Source organism: Scleropages formosus, chromosome 6 (assembly GCF_900964775.1).
Source record: "Scleropages formosus chromosome 6, fSclFor1.1, whole genome shotgun sequence".
In the NCBI taxonomy this organism is placed as follows: domain Eukaryota; kingdom Metazoa; phylum Chordata; class Actinopteri; order Osteoglossiformes; family Osteoglossidae; genus Scleropages; species Scleropages formosus.
In genome coordinates this window covers 25,955,673-25,974,599 of record NC_041811.1, presented here as the reverse complement: position 1 = coordinate 25,974,599, position 18,927 = coordinate 25,955,673, and the positions used below count along the sequence as shown (strand labels likewise).

Below are 18,927 nucleotides of genomic sequence, written 5' to 3'. Positions count from 1 at the left end.
CGAGGTGCCGCTGGAGATGGGCGAGCAGGTCGAGTGGGGTCTCCCTGCGCCCAGAGAAAGAGCGGCAGGAAGAGGCAGCGAACCGCCGTCGACCGCGGAGGAAAGTTGCGCCGCTTTCCCGAGCAGGACGGATGCCGTGCTGGGCGACGCGGAGCAGTGTGCCTCGTCTGTGGACAGGCAGAGCTCCGTGTCGGAGAGGAGCGGAACCGCCGACGCGAATTCTCCCGCGGAAAGGGAGTCCGGCACTCTCGGGGAAAAAGCGCCCAGCCTGCCTGAAGCCCAGGTGGGCGTTGTTGAGGAGCGGCGCGGCGGAGCGGGCGCCGCAGAAGGAGGAGGGCTGTGTAGCAAGAAGCGGCCGGTTTTACGAGCGTCGCGGCGGGCTCAGCGTGCGGCGAATCGGCGGAGGCGAGAGCGGCAAGCAGGGCGGCTTTGCCGGGTCCTTCGCCGAAGGACGGCCGAGCGGCGAGACGACGGGGGGCGCGAGAAAGATGTTCGCCCCCGACAACGGAGCGGGGACAACGCGGAGCGGCTGCGGGGAGCCGTCGCGAAGGTCCCACGGAAGCCGGTCAGCGAAAGCCACGTGGGCGCCGCCATGTTTGGGACGCGCCACGTGCGAGTGAGGGAGTCCTGCAGGGGCCGAGGCCGGGCAGACAGGGGACGAGGATGGCCACCCCGACCCCCAAGCGCGCCGCCATGGGGGTCTCTTGCAGGTTTCCCCGCCCCAACCACCAGCGGTGAGCGTCTGGGACCGGTACTCCCGACCGGATGCACGTGAGAACAGCGCTGGACGTTGGGACAAATGTGGGGCAGGCAGCAGCGGGGACGCTGCTATTCTTTTTGATGGGGGGCTATGTAACGACCCGCGTTACTGTTTAAATGTAGATAGTTGCATTATGGGAAATTTGTAAATAATGTGTGTAACCACCGGGGGCACTTAAGGGGAAAATAGTAGGGTGACCATGTCTCCTGGTGTGTCGAGAGAGCTTAGGGGCGCTAAGGCAGACTGGCTGTAAGCGCAGGTCTTGGAGGAAAAGGGGTCCTCGGACCGAGAGCATTATTCCCTTTGTGTTGGTGTTTAAATAAACCGTTCGTTATGAACGCTGCCTCCGCGTCCTCCTTCGCCCCATCCAAACCCACGGCGCTGCGCGCCACAATATTATATAACGTCCCCAGGACATGGAATACAAGCAATGGCAGCTATTTTTCGTTTTTTGTACAAATCCGGTCTCTATTTAACGATAATTTATATACTCTACAAAAATTCCGTTTACTAGCACTTCACGAAGGCCGGCTTTCCGAGTTTTTTGCCTGACGTGAGGACAGAAAAAAAAAATGAGGACGGGCGGCTTAAAATTTTGAAAGCAACAATTCATGACAACAAACAAATTACACGCACAAATTATAAAACCTTTTTTTAAAAAAATCCCCACTCTGCAGTCGTTTACAATGAATTTTCAGGACGATTTGATGAGAAAAAGCACTGCAAAGTGGATAGCGTGGTGGTCACAACCCCTGCCTTTGACCAAAGGTTGCAAGTTTGAATTCCACCTTCGCCTGCGGTATCCTTCAACAGGGCCCCTTCCTTACATTACGCCGTACCGCGTTAAGTTGTAAGTGACTTAATTACAGGACACGTTAGAGAAAAGCATAAGCTAAATGAGTCAATGTAATTAAGATATTACCTGAGGTGTTAATGGGTGTGTTCCACCGCTTTCCGACTTTGAGAAAGACGGCACGTGCCCCGCCTACGTGTAAGATTATGTTTCTATTGGTTGCCTGTATACATGTTTACGGTTTCCCATTGGCTGGCTGTTCTCCACCCACCGCAGCTGTTGAGCAAATACAGTATCTCCAGTGAGACAAGTGAGGTGTTGTTGTTGAAGTGCTGCAGTGTTGAAAACTAGGAATCAGACATAATGTATAAAGCAGTGGTTCGACTTAATGAACAGTATTTGGGTCTGACAAAAGATCCATGCAGAGTCTTTGACATGTTTGCTAAATTTCACCGGCTAAGTGGTAAGTTCGTCGCAGAACTGCAGCTTTTTTCTTGCTTTAACCGTGAAACGTGATTAAAGCATTGTGTTCAATTTTACATTGAAACGGACATGTGTTTGGGCCGCTTTACACGCACGCATGCGCACCGCACGGCACACTGGTGCTGGAAGACATGCGCACTCATGCGTAGCCTATAACGAACATAGCGGGAAAGTATTTCTAAATAATGCAAATAAATCGTATGGCAGCCCACTTTTTGCTTATAACTTGTTATCAGATTCTTGGCTTTGACATAGTTGAATATTTATTTTCAACTCCCTGTAGTGAAATATATTTTATGGATATATGATCAATTATTTAATATAACTGCTAAATGTAGCTAAATGGAAAGACAAAGAAAGGAAAGAACTGTAATGAATACATTTAGTTTATTTTATCTAAAATGTTTATAGGTTAAGTTTGACTACATTCTGTTTGGCAAAGACGATAAAATCACTACATTTTTAAGTACCGTTATACTATTTGCATCATTTGACTCATTTCGGTCAAGTACCGTGAAAGGCCTACACTTTAGACTTTACCCACTACCAGTGGATATTTGTCAAAGGCACTGATGTGTAAATACCTTGGCCAAGGACACAAGATTTTGAATAATTAAGCGTCCATTGACTGTTAAAGTAAAATAACACTTCCAGTATTATTAATTTTTGAACAATTCTTCTATCAGAGTATTTGATGGCTACTTTAATTGCTTCGAAAATGAAATAGCCACTCGTACAAGGCATCCAATGTGATTAATATTGCTCCAGAAAGTCAGTAATTGAAAAAGCAGTTTGTTTTATTAATTTTCGTAAAAGTCATAAAAAAATGTGACATGGACATGACGGGTGACAGTGAAAATCATCACTGACCTGTGGGAGGGAAGGTTTTAGTCAGACTCTTTGCTCGGCACTGGTAGGAAGGTTCATAAATAGAGAAGAACTTTATTGATGCTGGGTGCAGAAGGAAATTACAACAGGCTACGAAAGCATACATACAATAAAGTAGGGATGACAGACACTGGGGGGCGCTGTGGCGCAGTGGGTTGGACCGGGTCCTGCTTTCCGGTGGGTCTGGGGTTCGAGTCCCGCTTGGGGTGCCTTGCGGTGGACTGGCGTCCCATCCTGGGTGTGTCCTCTCCCCCTCCGGCCCTACGCCCTGTGTTACCGGGTAGGCTCCGGTTCCCTGTGACCCCGTATGGGGCAAGCGGTTCCGAAAGTGTGTGTGTGTGTGTGCGTGTGTGAAAGACACTGGACTAGGTAAATATCACATTGAGGTAAAGTGTGCAAGTAAGTGAGAGGTAATGCTGGCCATTAAGTAGGTGGGGTGGCACAGCAAGTAGCCCTGCTGTCTCACAGCGCCTGGGTGGTGCGAGAGGACGTGGATTCGATCCCTGCCCAGTCTGTGTGGCGTCTGCACGTTCTCCCTGTGTCTCTGTGGGTTTCCTCTGGGTGCTCTGGTTTCCTCCCACAGTCCATAGACATGCTGGTCAGGTTTGCCCATAGTGTGTGAGTGACAGAGAGAGTGTGTTTCACTGACGTATGGATGAGTGACCCAGTGTAAGTAGTGTATCTAGCAGTGTAAGTCACCTTGGTGAATATGGTGTGTGGGCTGACAACACTACATAGAGTTCATTGGAAGTTGCTTTGGAGGAAAGTATCTGCTGCATATGTAAATGTAGGTACCAGTTGAACAATAAGAGCTGAGCACCACCTGGCTGTTGAGGAGCCTGATGTCCGTTGGCTGGTGTGTGACCTCACGTGGCGTCCCTTGGAACAGAACAACTGGACTAACCTCTTGATGAAGGTGCTTGTCTGTTTAGCCAGGGTGGAAAGCAGAAGGTGAGACTTTTAGAGTTCTTCTCTGTACTACTTCCTCCAGAGGGTGCAGCCTAATGCCCGGGATTGAGCCAGCCTTCCTCATTAATCTGTTCAGACTGCAGGCATCACCAGTAGAAATGTTGTTGTCTCCACATAGAGGTGCTCTACGACAGACTGGTAGAACATCTACAGCAGTGACCTGTGTACTCAAAAAGACCTCAGGCTGCTTCCTGAATGTACGTAACACAAGCTACCAGTGTAGCAGCATTGCAGCTAAACTCAGAGGACCCCTTAGGACATCTCTTTAGAAGAAAGTTAGAATTGTAAAGTATAACAACAGCGTACGAAGATAAGATGACTCACAGTGTTCTGCCAAATTCTTCTTTGTGCAGGTGCACTATGTCAAAAATCAAATGTAAAATGCCAGTCTCCTGACTGTCCCCAGATGCCCCCCTGTGACTTTAAAGCAGAAGAGTACAAGGTCAGAGCTCACTGTTTTGGCTGCAGTTTTGCTTTTATGATCAGTGGATGCACCAGTGTCCTTATTTAATTTCTAGTTTTAATTTCCATTCAGGGTATGTCAAAAGATAGAATAATGGAGATTCGGAAGCACCGCTGCAACCCAATGGTAATGAAGGTAACATACTACAACAAACCAGTCTGCCTCACTCAGGGCTATATGCAATGGCTGTGGGACACGGATGGACGGCGGTATCTGGATCTTTTTGCAGGGATTGCTACGGTCAGCGTAGGGCATTGTCACCCGTAAGCATCTCCTTCAGACTTCCTGAAACTTTGACCACTAACAATAGAAATGTCACATGGTGCAATTAAGACACTTTAAAACCAGTGTTGGAAAATGAGGTTTATATTTATTTTTAGGAATATAGTGTGGACAAAATTGGCAGAATGTTAGAACAGACTAACACTTTTATGCCTTTTGCTATAGCAACAAATTCCTACTACAGCTTGTAAGAAATTATTTTTGTGTTTTCTTTAATTATACATTATTCTATTATTCTGACATGCATCACAGTGGTTTAGAAGCTGTCTTCAGATGTTGATTTTTGGAAACAATGTTGTGTGTTTCTGTGGTTAGTTACCATTCCTAGTTATAAAGCTTAATATTTCTAGGAAAGTGACAGAGGCTGCTGAGAAGCAATTGAGATGTCTCTGGCATACATCTAACATCTACATGACAACTCCCCTTCATGAATATACTGAGAAACTAACAGCCCATCTGCCTGACCAACTGAAGGTTAGAAAAAATCTTCATATGCGTAAAGCATTTTGACGGTCTCTCTTTGAGATACACAACCACGAGCTGATCACTTTTGTTACTTTCATTGACCAAACTCAGAAAATTTCACATAATTCAAGATAGAATTTGCCTGCATTTCTGGTTGCATAAAATCAGACGCAGGGATGTCTGTTGGATTCTCTTAAAAGAATGGTGCACGGTACCTATTTTTTCTAAAGTAAGTGAAGTCCAAAGACAATACATCGTGCAAAGCAATTGGTGTTGTGAAATCACATTGGTTCTAAATGCAAAGTTGACATTTTGTTCCTAAATACAAGGTCTTGAGAACCGTCTCTGTTCCAGGTTGTTTATTTGACTAATAGTGGTTCAGAGGCCAATGACTTAGCCATGTTGATGGCAAGACTGCACACGGGAAACTTTGACATCATTACATTCAGGTGAGGCCAGTTTGACACTTTGCATCTTTTGTGTAGGCTGAATGCTCTTCTGACACACCGATTAATGTTTAAATATTTTTAAAAGAATTAAGTCATATGGTTTAGTAATTCCGTGATTCTTTCTTCCGTGAAATATCATTTTATTATTTATTAATTTTATTCTGTTAATTCTTTGGACAGAGGGTCATATCATGGTGGCAGCCCACAGACTTTGGGCTTGACGTCATATGCAGCCTACAAGTACCCCATTGCCAATGGTTTTGGCTGCCATACTGTGAGTACCATATGAAAATCAAGGCTGACAGTGACTTTATGAAAATGGCTCATTATAATATACACCCATCCCTCATATAACAAAATCCATACACTGAAAAATTACACCATCATTTTTACTCTCATGCATGTCCTTCATGAGATTCTGACGAAGTTGCAACTGACAGTATTATCACACACAATCACTCATCCCAAGTCCCAGTGCTGGTTATTGGTTCAGCGCAGGCATGTGGAATAACTGGTCATGGGAACAGCAACATTCTATCATGATGAAATTTTTTACCAGTCACAACCATTGATTGTTTAAATGAGTGATGAAGACATTGTCTCTCTTCCACAATGATAAACATCTTAAATAACATAAATATCCTTACACTAGCATAAGTAAAGCCTTAATCTTACAATCAAATGATCATCTATTATAGAACAGTTGTAAACTATTGATCATCTATTGTAATTTGTAACACACTCAGGAGTATTCATAAGTTTAGCAGAGTGATATATGCAGTGTTTGTGGGAACTTTGTCTTTATATCATAAACATTCATCACACAAATTGTCAAAATGTCTGTGTCCAGTACGGTGTAGCCTGTCTCACACTCTATGACTCTAGATCAGCATAACCGTGGGCAAGCTGCTATTGATTATGAAATGAATGAATGATAGTAAATGTTTTTTAATACATTAAAAGACACGCTAAAAAATTACCATTTTTATTCCAAATGTAATATGTTGTGGTCATGTTTAAACACCTTTTGTTTTTTTTAATGAATTTTAAGATTTTTCATTGAGAAACCTTAATCCCCCCATAAATTGTTATCCCCTCAAAATGGGAATTTTGAGTGATTCCACTGAACAAATCAACCCTGTTAGGCAAGACCTGGGTGTATTGTATATGCAAATCAAAGATGAGGACCTAAGGTTGACCTTTACTAGTCAATATTAACAGCATCTCAGTGAAATAATGAATTAAAAGTATAGACTTTTAAAAAAAAAAACGACTTATATTCCACGGTGACTCCAAACTGACTTTTGTACAATGCAATAAAACCTTGTAATGAGTTGCCTAAACATTGGTAATTGGTTCTAATTTCACCTTAGGTCATTTTAAACAGCATCAAGTTGTTATTGTGTTACTATATAGAAATTCAGATTTTTTTATTAATATTACATTCCATGCAGAAATGTTTTTGTCCCTATTGTTCTGCTTCGTGAAAGTCTCTAATGCTGAGCACCTCATTAAAAATGTTCTGATGTGGTATTTCATTGCAGACAATGTGTCCAGATGTGTTCAGGGGATTGTGGGGAGGGAGCCACTGCAGAGACTCTCCTGTCCAAACTATCCGACAGTGTAGCTGCGACCCAGGTATGTACAGATGACTTTTTCGTCAACATGTAGGGTTATACAGTAGATTTTTCTCCTATGCTTGCATCTTTAGTTCAAGACAAACAAAAAATTAAGAGAGAACAGAGTATGAAGTACCACAACAATACATTTTCCAGTTTCAAATCTTTTTACTTTGTATGTCTTTCACTATAGTGCAAAGTTCAAGTAATGTCAAACATTTACTTTGTCCTGTAAAATTTAAGCAATTCACTTTTATAACTGACACTTATCAGTACATTTTATTACTTGGAACCTGTCAAATAAATAACCGTAGCCAGCGTACAGATTCATCTGTAGTGTTTAGATCCAAAAAGAGGAAACACTTTTGTTTTTGTAGCAAAACTGTACTGATAGAAGATGGAGGTGGCCATATAGACAGGACACAGGCAAAAGGACAGCAGGTTTTCCAAACAAAATGGATTTTTATTAAGGACATCAACATCAAAAATGTGACAATGGCCCCTTTGAGATGTAAAGCTCAACTAAAGAAACTTCTGGGTACGAAAACCAACCAAAAATCCTCCTGTAGCAAACCAAACATTGTGTGTATGCCGGACTTGTCTCTTGCTATTCTCTCCAATCCCAAAGTCTCAAACCCGCTGTTTATATGTTGATGGGTCTCAGTGGTAGCAGCTGGATTTGACTCAACAAGGATTTGTAATAGAAAGCTGTCCATCAAGTTCCTTCCCGTCACCCACCAGCTCATGCTACAAAACCTTTTCTTGATATAAACAGGTTGTTGCCAGGCCAACAACATGTATATTGAGCAGCTGAAAGAAGTACTGGCAAGCAGTGTCCCAAGTCGCATTGCTGGATTCTTTGGAGAACCTATCCAGGTATGACAGTATGTGGTCCAGAAATGCAATAGCTACTTTGTGTGTCCTTCAATTGTAGATCTCTGTAGAAATTAACCGAGGCGATGACCTTGGTTACCTCATTCATTGTATTATAGGGTATATCAAGAAACAGCTCAGCACAGGAATCTTATTGCAACATATAACATCAGCATTAGTGGGCTGAATATTGCGTCATGGTTTGGGGCTGCTTTACTGCCTCAGGGCCTAGACAACTTGCTTGCTGGAGGGAACAATAAATTCAAAATTAAATCAAGAAATTTTACAGGAGAATGTCAGGGTAACGGTCCATCGTCTGAAGCTTGGTAGAAGTTTGGTAGAAGACAGAAAAATCAAGAAAAGAATGGCTTTAATAAGAACATTCATGTTCTTGAATGGCCAAATTACAGTCCAGACCTCAACTCAATTGAGATACTGTTGCTTGACCTGAAGAGAGCTGTTCATTCAAGGAATCCTAGAAATATCAATGAAATGAAAGAGTTTTGTAGGGAGCAATAGTCTAAAATTTGTTTTTACTGTTGCACACATCAGCAACTACAGAAAACAATTGCTAGAGGTTATTGCTGCTAAAAGAGGTTCTGCCAGTTATTAAATTCAGGGGTTTACATACTTTCCCCAAGCTTGGACTGTGAAAATTTAAGTGATTTTTTCAGTATTGGCAGGATATACAATTGTTTGTGTGTAAATTTAAGTAGATCGTGTTTTTCAGTTGTGACAGTTGAAGGTCAGAGCATATTTTATGAGTAAAAAAATCCTAAAATGAAACTATTTGAGACCTTTTTTGTAGCTGTAAAAATTAGTCATGTCTTGTAATGAAATCTTTGAATCAGTTTGAAGTACCTCATCCTTTGTCCAATTACATGCCTTCAGGTATACTGCTCTCAGTTTAGTCATTTTGCTGAAGTGAAAATGTGAGTTGTATCATGTTGTTTAATATTTATTTACAGGCAGTCCCCGGGTTACGAACGTCCGACTTACGTACAACCCGTAGTTACGAACCAACCCCCGTAAAGCCTATTATGTAAAAATTTGAGTTACATACAATGATTCATAATAACAAACGGCCCTACTTTGCGATGCACATCAAAACATTGTGTGTTTACTGCGGTTCGTTAGCTCATGGGCGCTTGAACCCGAGTTAGGACACGGACTTCCTTCTTTTCAGTTGGACCACATTGCTGTTAAGTTCTCGTGTGTGTTACTGTATTTGGCTTTAATTTTTTTGTTCTTTCTGTATTATAAATACTGTAGTTAAATTTCTTGTTATTGTTATCATTATTATTATTATATTCTTACATTGTATTTATTACTATATTGTTATATTAAAGATGTTTTAGTGTATCTGGAAGTGTTTATTCATTGTTTTTAATGCATAGAAAGGTACACTATATACTATATACTAAGACAGACATTTGACTAACTGACGTTAGATACGAACCATATCCAACTGTTCTGACTTACATAAAAATTCGACGTAAAGACAGACTTAGGAACGGAAAACGGAACTCGTTCGTAATACAGGGACTGCCTGTATGTTTTATTCATCTCCATACACCCCAAAGTAAGACTGTAGCGAAACTCCTTTGTTTAAATTTCATATTGTAATAGTCACTGACCACTATGTTCTACATATGCTTTATTTCAGTCACTACAGAGGATCTAGCACCCACTGGAGTCATTTTTTTTTATCAGTCATTGTAGTGAGCATGTATTATTTACCTTGCAATCGAAAGTCATGTGTGTATGATTTCATGGCCTGGAAGAACAATAGATGCCTAACTTCTTCCTCTCCTCTGGAAACCCACAATTTTGATATTTTTTTCTTGCTGTTTTGATATTTGGAACCCAATGAGGGGAGGTTGCTATGGCAGAGATGGCAGCAGGTGTATCGAGCTGTACTGGCTCTCTGTTAAATGAACAATTTGTACAATGGATGAAAGATTAAGTGGGAAGCATACAAGCTCAGGTCATAAAGCTCGGTGTTAAGAATGAGCTACAGAGTGTCAATGCTGAGCTCAAGAAACTTCTGACTTTTGTCTCTGTTGGATAATTAAGACTTGATGTCTGAAGTGAATGTGTAGATTACTTTGGACAAAAGGTGTTTTGAGACTGAAAGCAGGGTCTGTACTATCAAAGACACAGCTGAATTCAGTGCTGCCCTGAAACAAAGAATATAGTAGCGCAAAGAAGAAGTTTACAACCTTGAGAATATCATCCTATGCAATAATAATTATATTCTTCCCTAAGAATACTGTAAAAAGTACATTTACGTATTTTCATTTAACAGACCCTTTTTTCCAAAGCGACATACATCTCATAGAAAATACAATTTGTGTATTACCTTAGGAGAAAGAGACGTAGCTGCAGATGTGTGATTCTTAAGTACAGTTAGTTAGTGTCCTTCACCATATGCACTGATGTTCATCACACAAGTACTACAAACAATATCTGCATAACTAGTTACCATCATGGACAGGTCTGCCAGCCCATTCTCCTCTGGCTGAGTTACATTCTGCTTCCAGCTACAGCCTAGCGTGCTAGGTTCGAACACTTCCTAAAAAAAATATAATTTACATTTATGTATTTAACAGACACTTTTCTCCAAAGCAACTTCCAGTGAACTCTATGTAGTGTTATGAGCCCACACACCTTATTCACCACGGTGACTTACACTGCTAGATACACTACGTCACTCATACATACATACATCAGTGTAACACACTCTCTCTGTCACTCACACTAGGGGGAATACACACACGCACACACATTTTCAGAACCCCATGTCCTATACGGGGTCGCGGGGAACTGGAGCCTACCCGGCAACACAGGGCGTAAGGCCGGAGGGGGAGGGGACACACCCAGGACGGGACGCCAGTCCATCGCAAGGCAACCCAAGCAGGACTCGAACCCCAGACCCACTGGAGAGCAGAACCCTGGTCCAACCCACTGCGCCACCGCGCCCCCACTATGGGGGAATAGTATAATATAATGATTTAGTCTGAGTGCCTCTGTGATAAGAGAATATCCTTAGAGCTTCTTTACAGAAACACAAGATCAGTTCTGAAGGTTCCTGTCTGTGATTCTATTCTTTGTCTGATTTGTTTCTGCTGATATTATTATTATTGCATTGGAACTACTGAAAGCTGAGTAGTCTGATCTACTGCTTTGATTATCTGTTTACTTCTTTTCCTGAAACTTAGGGTAGGCAATGTTTGTTTATTTATTTATTTGATTTTCTAATTCTCTGTTGTGGCAGAGGAGTACGTAGAATATATAACTTGATTGTTGCTTTACAGAGGCTGTGGTCGTACCTGCTCACTCGGAGGTGTCATTTCTGCCTGTAGTGTGTCACTGTTAAAGTTGGCCACTCATTATCGGGATAACAGTAGTGTTGCATAAGGAAATCATTGCACGGCCTTACTGTGCTGTGTACAACTTGCATTTAGTATCTGTTATAGTACTGATAATAAAAGTCACGAAAGAGAACTTCAGGTTGTCTATGTGCTGGTTTGTTTAGGCGTGTGAGGGGGGTAACATCTCTGGAGTCTTGTCTTGCTTACACTGACCAGTTTATAAAGTCTTACTGCTCTCAAAATACGCAAGCCCAGATTTGTCTAAATTGTAGGACAAGTAAGTAAGTTCTGTGGTATGTCATTGCGCATCTTCGCTGTTGGAGTAATTTCTCTCGAAAAGTTGAAATTTTGCGTTAATTGTTTGTTTTCCTATCACAACAGGGGGTAGGTGGAGCAGTTCAGTACCCGAAAAACTACTTGAAGGAGGCCTACAAACTTGTTCGAGAGAGAGGTGGAGTTTGCATCGCAGATGAGGTACAATTACCATTACGGTGTAATTCGGGTAATTCCTGAAAAGAGATTTTCTTTTTAATGTAATTTTGTGTCTTAGGTTCAGACAGGTTTTGGCCGTACTGGAAGTCATTTCTGGGGGTTTGAAGGTCATGGAGTTATTCCAGACATGGTCACTATGGCAAAAGGTATTGCCAACGGTTTCCCTATGGGTGCAGTCATCACTACACAAGGTGAGTCAAAACTTCAGTGTGAGTTTATTCTCAACCTAAGCAGCTGGTAGTGTAGCGGTTAGCGCTGCTGCCTTTGGACCCAGAGGTTGTAGGTCTGAATCCCATCTTCAGCTGTAGTACCCTTGAGCAAGTCACTTACCTTAAGTTGCTCCAGCGAAATTGTCCAGCTGTATAAATGGGTGAAAAAATGTAGGTAGATTAACATTGTAAGTCACTTAGGAGAAAAGCATCAGCTAAATGAATAAATGTAACGTAGTGAGTTTCTGCATGGTAAACCCATGGTATGGGACACGAATGGACCTGATGTGACGCTCCCTGTTATGGAAGTTCAGATTAAAAAAGACCAAGTTCTGGTCATTAAAAGGGCAAAGAAGCTTCACCAAAGCGTGGCTACCAAATTTACCTGTTACTAGCCATCTTCCAAATACAAACAGTTGAAGAACAGGTTACATAATAAACTCACTGCAATAAGTAGTGTTTATTTTACATTTATTTATTTAGCAGATGCTTTTCTCCATAGTGACTTCCAATGAACTCTATGTAGTGTTATCAGCCCACACACCTTATTCACCGCGGTGACTTACACTGCTAGATACACTACTTACACTGGGTCACTCATCCATATATCAGTGGAACACACTCTCTCTGTCACTCACACACTGTGGGGGAACCTGAACAGCATGTCTTTGTACTGTGAGAGGAAACCAGAGCACCTGGAAGAAATCCACGGAGACACAGGGAGAACATGCAGACGCCACACAGACTGAGCAGGGGTCAAATCCACATTCTCTCGCACCACCCAGGCACTGTGAAACAGCAGTGCTGCTGTGCCACCCATGGTTAATAATACTATATTCTGTAACCCCGAACAATGTCTATTTTCTATGCAGTTATTGTTTGGGGCATTACCTGGAGTGTAAATCACATCTCTCTGTGTTATAGTAGCAGCAGTTATTGGGCTCACACCAGACTAGGAAGTCTTCTAATTTTTCTGGAAAAAAAATCCCTTCTCAAAAAAATCACTTAAAAAAACAGGACTCGGCTAGAACGTAACAAATGCCATGAAACAGTCTTTGGCAGTTTTCTGAAGTTTCTGAAGTCATTTAAAAAGCGCATTGGCTTCAGTAATTCCTTTGGGAGCTAAACTCTTATGTTTACAAATCTATGTCGCAAACCTCTTAGGTTTTTTTTTTTTTGTACTGAAGTTGCTCTGATGCTGCTCGTTGGGAAGGGTTCACTTCAACAGTTAATTGAAATGAATAGCTTCCCCTTTGGAGGGGTGCGGTGGCGCAGTGCTGCGGGGGTTTTGGCAGGGGCTTGCTCTCTGGTGGGTCTGGAGTTCGAGTCCCGCTTGGGATGCCTTGCAATGGACTGGCATTCTGTCCTGGGTGTGTCCCCTCCCCCCCCCCCAGGCCTTGTGCCCTATGTTGCCAGGTTAGGCTCCAGTTCACCGTGACCCCGCTTGGGATGAGTGGTTTCAGACTGTGTGTGAGTTTCCCCTTTGTTTACTGGCTTTCTACTGCCTCCAGGTCATGATAAACAGATGCTCACAAATCACCAGCGTGCCTCCTAGAAGCCTGGCCTCATTTTCTAAACAGCAGGCTTACAGCATAGGAAATGGTACTCATGTTTTCTCCGCTCTGTTTGAACTGCTTCACCTTGGACGTCGACTGCTTCTCCCTGAGCGCATGCCTGACAGGCACAGAGCTTTTTGAGTTCCAAGCCCCTCGTCTCATCTCGGTCTTCAAAAGTTGGTCATCCGGGTCTTCTGTTTCCATCGCAAGAATTCATTGCTGCCTATAGCTCATACATACATGATAAATCCTCTTTGTTTGTACTGTGGTCCTGAGCGCTTGCCATACATTCCATAATGTATATGTGAAAAGTGATCATGTATGAATCGGCATTGCCATATTTTTAATAAGCTATAAGCAAACTGAGGTTGTGAAAGTGTTTTATTGCACATACCAGCTCAGCATACAATTAGATCAGACAATGGACTTAAAATGTGTCTTCCAGGTTCTTACAACCCAACAGTTGTTCAGTGCTCCTGTGAAATTCTTTGTTATGCTCTTTTTTTTTCTTTTTTTTAAAAAAAATTACAACTTGTGACTCTTGGTTGCCTGGCAGTGTTTTGCCTTTAACACACACACACACACACACACACACACACACACACACATCATCTGAAACCGCTTGTCCCGAGCAGGGTCACGGCGAGCCAGAGCCTAACCCAGCAGCACAGGGCGCAAGACTGGAGGGGGAGGGGACACACCCAGGGCGGGATGCCAGCCCACCACAAGGCACCCCAAGTGGGACTTGAACCCCAGACCTACCGGAGAGCGCCACCGCGCCCCCCCGTTTCACCCTTTATACAGTGTTAATATTTGCTTTGCTTGAGATCTGAAAGTGACTCAGTTGCCGGGTACTTCGGCTGGAGGGGCGAGAGGGAGAAGAGCATTAAGTCAGAGAGAGTCTCTCAGACTCTGGATCTAATGCTAAGCAGTGAAGAATGCAGGCACACACACACACACACACACACACACAGATCTGAGCCCCTCAGTCCAAATGTTCCAGAACAGGTGCCACTGATAGAGTCACTGTGTAAAATGTGAAGCTCACAGTTTCAGACCTTGCCGTCAGCATGTGAACCCTCCCACAACTCCTCTGAAATCCCACCCAGCTGACCCCCTCGACGATGCCGATGCCTTCTTCCTCGTCTCTTGCGGTTGCCCGTCAGCGGCTTGCGTTCTTCTCCTACATACCAAGAGCCCACATTAACCCACGGCTCTGATAGGAATCTAAATGAGATGTTGTACGGACTCACACTGCGAGACGCCTCATGATCCATGTGCTTCTGCTGAATATTTCATGGGTTAGCGGTGCAGTAGCAGATCCCTGGTGCTGCCTCACCACTTGTTCTGACCTTTTAACTCCACCTTGAGGCAACTTCCAGAAAGATGAATGCTCCAGTTTTGCTGTCCTCTCTTGCAGAGATCGCGAATTCTTTTGCCAAGGGAATCCACTTCAACACCTTCAGCGGCAGTCCTCTGGCATGCACTATTGCATCCTCTGTACTTGATGTAAGTGTCTTAATTTTTTTTTTTTGACCTCTTTTTGACCTGTCTTTCAGATATCACACATACAGTATGGTACTGTAATTCATTGTATATTTGTATTTTTGAAAGGGAACATTTTATATTGGATGCGACCATGGAGTATGAGGATTTCACTGAGCTGCAGGGGAAAAAAGTAATATATTCTAGTGGTTTATTCTCTTTTAGACTATAAGAGAAGATGGCACACAGCAAACCAGCGCCACCGTTGGGACGTATTTGTTGACAGAGCTGGCCAAACTGAGGGAAAAGTATGAGATCATTGGGGATGTCCGGGGGAAGGGACTGCAGATCGGCGTGGAGATGGTCAAGGACAAGGTAACAGTACAGTCATAAAGCATTTTTTATGATGCTGCTATTTGGATATTCCTGTCCCATTTGCAATACAGGTGGTCCCCGATTTAAGATGGTTCGACTTGCAATGCACTTTGCGATGGTGAGCTGGCGATAGACATTCAGCGGAAGCTGATTTTTTTTCCCGAGCAAGCGATGCGCGTACTCTCTCGCGATGCTGGGCAGCAACAGCAGTCCTCATCTCCCTCTCCCGGTCTGTGACGCAGAGGTGTGTATTAGGTGTATTAAATACATTTTCGACTCACGATATTTTCGACTTATGACGGGTTTCGAGGAACGTAACCCCATCGGAAATCGGGGACCACCTGTACAGCAGACTTACGCAGAAGAGTTGTAGCTCACAAAGCACTGCAGTTTAAGTGTCAAATTTCAGCAGCCAACAGCATTTACACTTTAAGAAGAGCAGGGTTAGGAAACAGCTGCAGTACACACCAGTTCCCAGTTTGTAGAAACAGGAAAGTGTCTCTCATGCCCAATGTGAGCCAGTGTTTTCTGTGGAAATGGGCTGCAGATGTTTTTATTGACCGCACATGTACTTTTAAGTTTTAATCGCTCCTTTGGGGGTATAGATACATTTTCTGCAGAATTACTTACCTAAGTAACATTTTTGCAGTACCAGCGCTAGAACTAATTCTGAAGGTGCTCTCTGTGCCAACTAATGCAGTGCTTCACACACACACACACACATTACCATTATCCATCTATGTCCAGTCTTGCTTCACGCTTGCGCTGTTAATGTGTCATCATGTCATTGAGGTTCCACACATGCCCGAACGTGACAGTCCACGTCGCCCTCCCCCTGCAGGAAAGCCGTGCTCCTCTGCCGGCCGAGGCCATAAGCCAGATCTTCGAGGACGTCAAAGACATGGGAGTGCTTATTGGGAAAGGCGGCGCGTTCGGACAGGTAGGATAACACCTGGAGGGCACATGCATTCCTAAGATACACTTGTTTACTCTCATCGATGTAGCGTAACTTGGACAGGATTGTGTTCCCTGTAAACTTGCTACAGTGGAATGTATGGCTGTTGGAGATCCTGTTAGGACAGAGTCAGCACACATCTGTCTAATAAATATGAAGCATAATTTGTTCTGTGTGTTCATAAATTGCAGTAACGTCCTTTCGCTGTTTCCTTCTGCTCATGGCTATTAAATAAGTGCTGTGTACCATACATCGTTTCTGTACTAGGCTTAAAATAGCAGGAAATTTGACTTTGCTCAAGAGTGCAGCAGCAGGGTGCCGATGCAGGTAGCACTGGCGACTTGCAGCACCTAGGCTGTGGGTTCAAACATGGGTTCAAATCTGGCCCAGTCTGTGTGGAGTGTACAGGTCAATGCAAGTTTCCTCCAGGTGCTCTGGTTTCCTCACACACTCCAAAAAACATGTTTTGGGTGAATTAGTGACCTTAAATTACCCATTGTGTGTGTGTGTGTGTGTGTGTTATATTGCACTACTGTATAAATGGGTGGATGATTGCAGATAATTTAGTATACCATATCTACCATTGTGTAAGCAGCTTCATTCAAAAGGTGTCAGATGAAATACTACCTAATGATCGTACCTTGCTCTGGAGAAAAGATTCTGCTAAATAAGTAATGTAAATTATCAAAGAAGATTTTAAATCAGCTGAAAGTTTGTTTTTTTTGACAGTACAAACAGGGAAAAGTACAATAATTTTGTAAAGCCTCTTAAGCCTTTTTTTATTTTAAATTCATATTCGAAAGGTATGATGACATTGATAGAACTGCCTAAGAAAAGGAATTCTCTGCAATGTCTGCCCACACAGGTCTTCCGCATCCAGCCGCCAATGTGCATCAGCAGAGACGACGCAGACTTTTTCCTGGCTGTGTTCAGTTGTGCGCTGCAGAGGTATATGGAGTCAAGATAGCAGAGTCCAGTTCCTTACTATTCCACCACCCGTGTCGCTCTGTAGTAAAACAATCAAGTAACTAACAGAGTAATCATACTGAATTACGAATTAGCGCTGCGTGTATGATGAAATGTTGCAAGTTGGGTTAAATGCATCCTTGTTTCACAACTTGTGCCTTAATGAAAAGAAATTCCCATGAAACCTTTGCAGACCTGCAGATGTCTGTGGTGAAAGGTATATGAATATAGAAATATAATTCAAATATATATTGTAACAATTGCATTGTTTAAGGGTATAGTCTAACAAACTTTTTATGACAATTGTACAGATGGGTTATTAAAAACTACTGTACTTCTGGAGAGGAACAAGCATCAATTAATGAGCTCAGCCTGTACCCTTAATTTTGCCATCGCTATTATTAACTTTAAGTTTAGATTTAACAAATATTTCATACAGTACAGAAAAGTCCATTTGGTGACAAGACATTTAAAAAGCACAGCAAGTAGCACTGGTGCCTCACAGCGCCTCGATGGTGTGAGAGGACGCGGGTTCAATTCCCCGCTCAGGGTGTGTGTGGAGCTTGCATGTTCTTGCTGTATCTGCATGGGTTTCATCCCATCGTCCAAATACTTGCAGTGGAAGCAAACTGGTGTCTCTGATCACCGGGACCCTGATCAGGACAAACAGTTACTGAAACTGGACGGATGGATGAACATTTCAAAACAGATTTTATGTACCCCTAGTTATCGCACGTTTCGTCTAATTGCGCAAATGTTAAATATATTTTGATACACCTTGTGTAATATTGCTGCTTTAGGTGCTATAACATTGTAGTTTATCAGTATGAATGTATTGCAAAAGAACATGGATTTCCACATTTAAAAAAAAGGTAAACATAAAATGATCTACAGTAATTATGCTGCTATAATACATGTCTTTTTTGAAGGGGCAGGCATTCTGAGCAGTCACTTCATGTCATCCTAACACTTTGAGTTGCAGGGTACAGTACTCGAGTGAGCCGCTTCCCCTTCTCGGCCACTAATCTGCGGGCATTCCTCCCTCCATTCAGCGGAATAGACCATCCCTTGTTTAACCTTTTTGGCAACGGTTCCCGGCACCGCTGTGTCTAAATGGGTGAAAGAACAAAACCTAAATTAAAGAATGCGTTTCATCAGTTCCAAGTAAATACAACCACAGTTCAGCATGTTCAGGTTTCATGCCCATGTGTAATACACAAATGCCACATAATCCAAAATTAAAGAACATCTCTAAATGGAATAAAGTTGGACAAACTTTTTTGTAAGAAAAGTGCCTGAATTTTCAGATGTTATTTTCATGCTAGTGCTTTTCTTGGTACACTTTACAGCTGGTAGTAATATGATGGTTTGTAGTTGACTTTTTAACCCGCGGGCAAGGTAGAGCACTGTTATTCATTACATTTCATTAGTTTGAAGGACAGGCATCTTTGAAAGCATTGCAATCATTTAC

The 18,927-nt window shown here is 42.7% G+C and overlaps 1 protein-coding gene across 2 annotated transcripts; it reads left to right on the top strand.

The window, feature by feature from the left end:
- The first annotated feature begins 1,843 nt into the window (after positions 1-1,843).
- agxt2 (alanine--glyoxylate aminotransferase 2) lies at positions 1,844-17,983 on the top strand. 2 transcript variants are annotated; one of them, XM_018754374.2, is made up of 14 exons: positions 1,844-2,016; positions 4,247-4,335; positions 4,429-4,619; positions 4,989-5,112; positions 5,458-5,552; positions 5,733-5,826; positions 7,097-7,190; positions 7,947-8,047; positions 11,800-11,892; positions 11,969-12,101; positions 15,096-15,184; positions 15,386-15,535; positions 16,377-16,475; positions 17,356-17,983. In XM_018754374.2, exons 1-14 carry the CDS (start codon positions 1,917-1,919, stop codon positions 17,455-17,457), a joined length of 1,554 nt encoding a protein of 517 aa, XP_018609890.1. In that variant the 5' UTR covers positions 1,844-1,916; the 3' UTR covers positions 17,458-17,983. The 2 variants fall into 2 exon arrangements, with proteins under 2 accessions (XP_018609890.1, XP_018609897.1); XM_018754381.2 differs by lacking the exon at positions 1,844-2,016 and adding an exon at positions 3,658-4,090.
- The last annotated feature ends 944 nt before the right edge of the window (positions 17,984-18,927 follow it).